A 7,847-nucleotide genomic window follows, 5' to 3' on the forward strand; every position below is an offset into this window, starting at 1 on the left:
GCCCCCCTCCAACCTCTCTCATTGTTTACAGCGCGCGTGCTCGCCGCCCCGGGCCCGGCCCCTCCCTTACCTTGTCGTCTTTGTCCATGGCTCCTCCAGCTGGGCTGGGGAGACGCGGCGGAGTGTCAGGATCAGCTCCTTTACTGTTACTGAGCATGCGCCAATGCTCTGCGCATGCGTATTAACATCCCCGGAAGCCACAGCCCCTCACTTGCCGTCAGACGCGGCTACCTGTTGAGAACGGGGGTAAACACCAGGCCGCCGCCGCCTGCTCCCCGGGGCGGCCGAACGGGATAGTGGGCGAGCGCAGAGGCAGCACTGGGGCCAGGGTGTGTCAGCCGGGGGAGTCAGAGCCGCTTCCTCCGTGGCTGTCCCTTCCCCGCCCGACTCGTTGAGCCGCTCCTGCATATGCCGGAGCCGCGACGACTGATACGGAAACCGGCTCCAGGCTGCGCTACTGATGGGCGGCAGCCAGCGGGCGGCATCATCTGGGACGGAAGCTGGGCGGACCCAAGCCGCGCAGAACGCGTTGACTAAGTGGCTTTGCTGGCCGGCGCCTGCTGGAGGCCAAGGGGCCTAGTGGTTAGAGCGCAGGACTGGGCGCCAGGACCCCTTGGCTCACGTGTCAGCTCTGTACGCTACTTACCCATGTGTCGGGGGCTCTGAGGATTGTTTAACTCATTGACGCACTTACCTATTCTAACTGGTGGCTGAGTCTAAGTTGTTTCTGTGGTTATTCCCTGTAACATGAAGACACCAAACCCCTGATCTTGCAAACACTTAAGCAGAGGTTTAATTTTTTGTTTGCAGGATTGGGGCCAAGTTTATAATTTCCTTAAATGAATTATGTTAATAGAGGTACAGGCCCAAAGAAGGGCAGCTTACCTTGTATATCATGGACTGCCCCTGAAAACCGCCCCCCCTCCAAAAACAAAACAAAAAACCTAGTAAGTGGGAACTTTGATACTGTAGCTCAAGTCGCATGCAGAAGTAAGCTAGACATACAAATCTTATTGTAACAGTTCCTGATTGCCTTAACAATAGGGCTTAAATACTTGTGCTTCAGCACTGACAGTACAAGTCTTTACCACTTGAGCTAACAGGCTGAATTTGACAGCTGTGGGCTGTATCACATTCATAAGCTTATATGAGGTAACTACAATCAGTGGGTTACATTATGCTGACTTTTTAATTTTCCATTTTATCTAATTAACTCAGTCAGTAATACTGGGTGTAGTGACACATTTTACCACCAGCAGGTCTGCAAAGCAATCATCCTATCTATAGCACACACTCTTCTCCAGCAGCTTTTGTTGTGCGAAGTTGTCTCTACAGCAATTCCAATGGAGGCATACGCAAAGCAGACTTCAGCGTAGCAGCCCTGTTAGTCTGTATTCGCAAAAAGGAGTACTTGTGGCATCTTAGAGACTAAGATGAGTCACGAAAGCTTATGCTCAAATAAATTGGTTAGTCTCTAAGGTGCCACAAGTACTCCTTTTCTTTTTGCAAAGCAGACTGGCACCCTTGAGAAAAGGGATGGTGCAAGGATTTAAGAACAGTGGCAGTGTGAAATTGTGACTAATAGCTTTTTAGTAGGCACTTGGCTTTCTTATTAAGAACCTAAACATACAATGCATATAATGGAGGAGTGTGAAAAAGATTATAGAATTACATGGCATAACTCAGGAGATATACCTAAATCTGCCCACTACAGTTCTGCTGTGTGGCTGGGAAAGCTGCAAAGGAAAACTCCACATGCAGGCAGAGTGTAGTTAGGGCGAGGAAAGTCCAGGAGACTGGACTATGGAGTTGTTGCTATGCAGACCCAAAAAGTTAAACTTCCATGAAGGGGACATACAAGAATTGCAGCAGCTATTACAAATATGTATTTGCCTTGGTTACGTCCAGCCGCACCTGGAGATTTTCATATAATGTTGATGATTTGTAGTATAGCCTATTTCAATATTTCCATGTACTTTTCCTGCCATTCTAATTCTTTGTGACATTAGTTGAGTGGTTTTGCCTCATTTCTCACAGGTTCAGTGTTTAAAATTGTCTGATTCAGATTATAATGGGGTCACTACTATCTGTATCATTCAAAGGCTTTGTGGTATAAGGTACCAAATAACTCAGGTGACTGGCATTCAGGATAAAAGTTTACATCTCTAGTTTACTGCTTAGAAAGTGATTAAAAGTATTATGGCAGTACTCCAATGACCTATTTGAAATGGACTGGGGGGTTATGTATACAGATCTCCACATAAAGAAAGGAAACAAATCTGCACTGTTACAAATTGTCAGGCGAGAGAGTGAAGGCTGAATGTATATTGTGGCCAACTGTCTGCTTATTCACACGAAATTGTTTTAGGTCACATTTGAGACACAAACTCTTAATTTGGACGCACATAAAAAAGGCTACTGGAGCTGCATAAACTTTGTGGTGTTAAGGGTTGAGTGTAATAGTGATAGAAGCCAAGCTTGATTTTCATTAGTCAATGTCAGTACAGTAATCACTAGTTAATGGAGTGGAAAACTGACATTTTGGTATGGCTTCCTATTTTTGCTACTTTCATGTACAAACCTGGAGATTTCTCAGGTCTTACCACAACACATACAGAGGCCAAGAATTTCAAAAATAGGTTCCTACATTCATGCTTTGGCTCCTAAACAAGGTTTAATTTTTTTCTAAAGGGCTGAGCATTCAGCCACAATCATTGAAGTTATATGTGTGTGTTCAAAAGGTGTGTGTTTTTGCTTTCCTTCAACTATTACTACTTAGGTTATTGTGAAGGTCTATTGTTACAACTGCATAGTTAGGGTTGCATTCTAAAACTGTCTTAATTAGGCAAATTCCATTGTTCTTAAAAAAAAGGGTGGGGTGGCCCATTACTGTGAAAGTTGTGTTAGTTTTTGTGGCCTTTGAATTTTGTATATAGGCTTTGCTCATTTATCTTCATACATTTTTAGTAGAAAAGCTTTGAATTTGGTCTTTGGTGCACTTTTTTTCTCTCCACAGACCTACTTTTAATTATTGAGCACACTCTCTTTAAAGCATTGCCTATCTACACAAAAATTGGTAGAGAGGCAAGTCCTGAGTCAATCTAGGGTGACAGGTAATTTAAAAATAAAGCAAGAACCTTGGCGGCAAGGTTATTTTTGGATTTTATTCATTTCTAGTACATTTAGTCATGTACTAGACACACAAACATGAATGACTGACAGAGTTGCCAGGCTTGGCTTAGTTTTACCCTATTCAAATGCAGGAGAAGAGAGAGAGAGTTCAGTCTTGTTCCGAAGCATAAGACACCATTCAGATAGGGTTGCCAACTTACTACTTGCACAAAACCAAACACCCTTGCCCTCACAACCTGCCCTGCCCCTTCTGAGCCCCCTCCCCCCCCCCCCCGCCACCAATTGCTTACTTTCCCTACCTTCACTCGCTCATTTTCACCAGGCTGGCTTTGGGGTGAGGCGAGAAATGAAGAGTGCAGGGTACGGGATATGGCTCTGGGCTGAGACAGTGGGTTGGGATGCAAAAGGGGGTGTGGGTTCTGGGATGAGGGGCTTGGGGTGCAGGGGGCGGCTCCGGGCTGGGGGGTTTCAGAGAGTGGGAGCAGGCTCTGGGTTGAGGCAGAGGGTTGGGGCACAGGGGGGGTTGAGGGCTCCAGCTGGGGGTGTAGACTCTGGGGTGGATCTGGGAATGAGGGATTTGGGGTGCAGGAGGATACTCTGGGCAGGGACTGAAGGGTTCAGAGGGATCAGGGTTAGGGTATGGGCGGGTAAGGGCTCTGGCTGAGGATGCAGGCTCTGGGGTGGGGCTGGGGATGAGGGGTTCAGGGTGGGATCAAGGGGTTTGGAGGGCAGGAGGGGGATCAGGGCTGGGGCAAGGGGTTGGGGCACAAGAGGGGGCTAGGGGAGCTGGCTCTGGGCTGTGCTTACCTCAAGCAGCTCCCAGAAGCAGTGGCACATTCCACCCCCCCCAAACTCGTGCACAGAGGCGTGGCTAGACAGCTTTGTGCACTGCCCTGTCCGCAGGTGCTGCCCCCGCAGCACCCATTGGCTGCAGTTTCTGGCCAATGGGAGCTGCAGAGCTTGTGCTTGGGGCAGGGGCAAAACAGAGAGCCCCCGGGCTGCCCCTACACCTAGGAGCCGGAGGGGAGACATGCTGCTGCTTCCAGGAGCCAAAGAGAGCCTGCCTTAGCTCCACTGTGCAACCGACTGGACTTTTAATGGCCCAGTCAGCAGTGCTGACTGGAGCCACCAGGGTCCCTTTTTGACCAGGCGTTCTGGTCGAAAACCAGACACCTGGCAACCGTACATTCAGACCATACCTTGGACAAGATGGGACCCTGCCCTCTATTATCTAATTGAAGCTAGCAAATCCTGAGCTATGTTTCAAGTTTGAGCCACCAAAAGAAGTTATAAAAAACAGCAAAGTGTGCACTTGGCAATATAACCAAGCATATGAATAAAATGTGAACCAAATGATATATTAAAATAAATGTGGAATCTGAATCCTTTATCTATTGTTGGTTAGCTTTAAATTACTTTAATTACTCTATTTTTACATTCACAATATATTGTTTGGTTTATTTTAATTATTTCATTTTAATTAATATATTTTGCACATTTATTTGTTTTGGAATCTGTTTATTTTAGTTTGCTGTTAATGTAATATGAGCAATAATATACAAACCAAATGTGTATTGTATTTTTCAAATGGATGATCACTATGACAAGAAGAAAAGGAGTACTTGTGGCACCTTCAATTTATTTGAGCATGAGCTTTCGTGAGCTACAGCTCACTTCATCCAATGAAGTGAGCTGTAGCTCACGAAAGCTCATGCTCAAATAAATTGGTTAGTCTCTAAGGTGCCACAAGTACTCCTTTTCTTTTTGCGAATACAGACTAACACGGCTGTTACTCTGAAACCTGTCACTATGACAAGGTGATCTGAAAAACAAACATTGTTATATTGATGTAAGTTTTCTTTTTTGTTAAGTTTATTCAAAAATAAACTTTATAATTTCTCTTGTCCTGTTCACTAACTGTATGCCTCAACCAGGGGAACAACCGCTCAGGTCCTTGGGGATCTGCAACCATCCAGGTTTTTGTTCCAACTAGCAAATAATGGTTTTTTTTAAAATCCACTGGTTTGAATTGCATATAGAATTCTCACTTGCCCTAGTTTTTAGTATGAATTAGGATATTTAAGAGGTTTCATATGCAATATTAAGCAGTGTACATTTTAAAACAAACTATTAAATGTTGGTTGGATTAAAAACCTGGACTATGGGATGTCCCTGAAGAACAAAGATGAGAATCTTGGTCTTAAGCAATGACCTAAAATGCAACCTGGAAAGTCTCACTCTTTGGCCTTGAATCTCACTCTTCGGAGCTGTACATCTCACTCTTAAGGACAGCCAACCCTTTGCAGGTGCTACATTTTTCATCAGATTTCATCCAGTAACAGAGAAAGGTGCAACATGCAGCTGTTAAAGATTTATGTGCAGCTGCAGATGGATAGTTTATCCATCCCCAGCTGCACTCTCCCCCTCCCCCAGGCTACATGTGTGAAGAAAAAGCAAAACCACAGTCAGATGCCTTGTATTTCCTTTGCCCTTAAAATCCTCTTCTCCTGTCCCTAACTTAAATTATATTTGTAAAAGAGTTTAAGAAAACATGCTAAAGTAAAAAGTTTTGCATTGTATTGTAAGCAGGCAGATTTGGCAAAGAAAGCTAACAATTCTGTACAAGTGACTACAGCAGCTTTCTTATGTAGTGTTGACAATACTAAGACATTCCATGGAACTACAGAGCACTGGACTCCTTCCACTACAGTCACCAAAGCAACCATAAGGCTAAATCCTATTGAAAAGTGATAGGTCTTGCATTGTGTCTGAAGACCCACAAACTTGAGCTCTTTTGGTCTAATGCAAGATATCAACAGTGCCTTCCACCAAGCCACCTGATTGCTGAGCCCAGTCGACTCTAGCATCTCAACCCACTGCAGACAATGATTGCTAGTAACAGATTTCCCTGACCAAGTGCTAAAAATGGTACAGGTAGTGTAGATGAAATCAACATGGGCCTACTCACAGGGCATAAAGTTAAGCATGTGCATCAGTCTTTGCAGCATTAGGAGCTAACAGTTGATAATTTGCTGAGTGTGACTATGAGATGGAGCTATAAAAGTTCACTTTCAAGAATTTGTTTAATATGAACATTTCATTCACCTTATATTTTTGTAGCAAAGAAATTAGGCTAGAAAAAAAAAGTATAGTTTGGTTAATTACCACTTAAACTTGTAGCAAAATGTCAACACTCCCAGCTGAGGCATGCTAATTGAAAAAAATAATTCTGAGTGATAAAGAGATCAATTACCTACCCTAGAGAAAAAAGGTGTGTTAAGCTTTACTCAATCCTCAAGTACCCCCAATCAAAAGTATTTTTACATTTACTAATAAAAACCAGGCAGATCTGAATCTGAGAACTGCATGTGAGAAATGAGTGGTATATTTAATGAACAAACAGCAAGCCTCCATCATAATTTCAACATTAGGTTAATTTTAAACTAACAACAACATTTTCACAAAGCTATTTTGCTAAAGTTTTCCAGATACAACTATTATTTTAGCTCTTTTATTCTTCATTTAAATTGCACCTGCCACATACCAATCTATTTTACTGTTTTAGACAAGTGTTTTGTAGATTGGACTCACCGAACAGATGCACTCCATCTTTCCATGCATAAAACAGCATATTATCATATCTATATCCAACATTTTACCTTTAAAAAGGAATAAACAATGTATGGCATTTTGCATATGGACTATCACATTGTACATTAAGATCTTATCTTGCAAATTGGTTATCCAGGGGTAGGCTTTTACAACTATGCAGACAATAAGTAAGTTCAGTAGACTTCACACGGGCATAAGAATCAGCAAAATCACACAGACCTAAGACTCACTTCTGCATAGATGTCTCTAGAACTGCCAGTTGATAACATCTCAGTAGCTGGCTTGCTTACATGCACGGGTAGTCTACATGAAAACATGCCTGCAGTACTGTTGCCTCATCCTCCCCTCACCCTTTGAATCTGATTGTTAATCAAGATTTTGAGCTCTTTAAGGGGTTGGGACTGTCTCTATTACATGTCATTACAGCACCTAGCACAATGAGGCCCTGAAGTGGACCTCTTAGGTGTGTTGTAATAATTAGTACTAATAATGTTATTAATGTGATTGTTGTATACAATCATTAATCCGCTGGACTTTAGGAGCAGCAAATATCTGAGATAACCATGCCTAAATTAATGCAGCATTTTCATAGGCTCCATGCCTTAAATCTTGTCTGAGTTGGTAGCCAACAAGACTGTAGCTCCTGTAGGGACTGGGGAAACAAAGCAGAGTGAAATCATAACCCCATTGACTTCACTGGAGCCAGGATTTTACAACAAATGAGCAGTGGAGGGGTCGGCCCCCCCTTCCTCACAAAAACCCTCTCCACCCAGCACCTGCAGCCTTTGTGACTCCTCTCCCAACACCAATGAGATTAATGAAAGACTCTGCAAAGGTGTTTCCTTGGTCATCTTCCCCACCACAATGTTTTTCAATGGAATGTGCAGTAGGGACACCAGAATAGTAAGGGTCTACAGTAGAGCTAACCCAAGTGTTTGTGGCCTGAAAAGGGCACTGTTTTTACAATACCTTTTTAGGTTCTTTTACAAAAGGGAGACAGAAAAATAGATTTAGCCAATTTAATGAAGATTATGATCCAGATGTGAATGGATGTTTCCATGCAATGAAGTTTGTTCTTTTAATGACTAATGGTATTGTTATGC

The 7,847-nt window shown here is 43.3% G+C and overlaps 1 protein-coding gene across 2 annotated transcripts in view; it reads right to left on the reverse strand.

Annotated features, from left to right (window-relative positions):
* Window positions 1–471, reverse strand: part of SECISBP2L (SECIS binding protein 2 like) — a 53,664-nt gene extending 53,193 nt beyond the window's left edge. The window contains exon 1 of one of the 2 annotated variants that reach the window (XM_073303954.2): window positions 71–471. In XM_073303954.2, coding sequence (XP_073160055.2) covers window positions 71–157 — 87 coding nt within the window. In that variant the 5' untranslated portion in view covers window positions 158–471. The remainder of the gene's footprint in view (window positions 1–70) is intronic. The other variant, XM_073303955.2, reaches the window with a different exon arrangement.
* Window positions 472–7,847: the final 7,376 nt, after the last annotated feature.

This window comes from Lepidochelys kempii, chromosome 10 (genome assembly GCF_965140285.1).
Source record: "Lepidochelys kempii isolate rLepKem1 chromosome 10, rLepKem1.hap1, whole genome shotgun sequence".
NCBI lineage: Eukaryota > Metazoa > Chordata > Testudines > Cheloniidae > Lepidochelys > Lepidochelys kempii.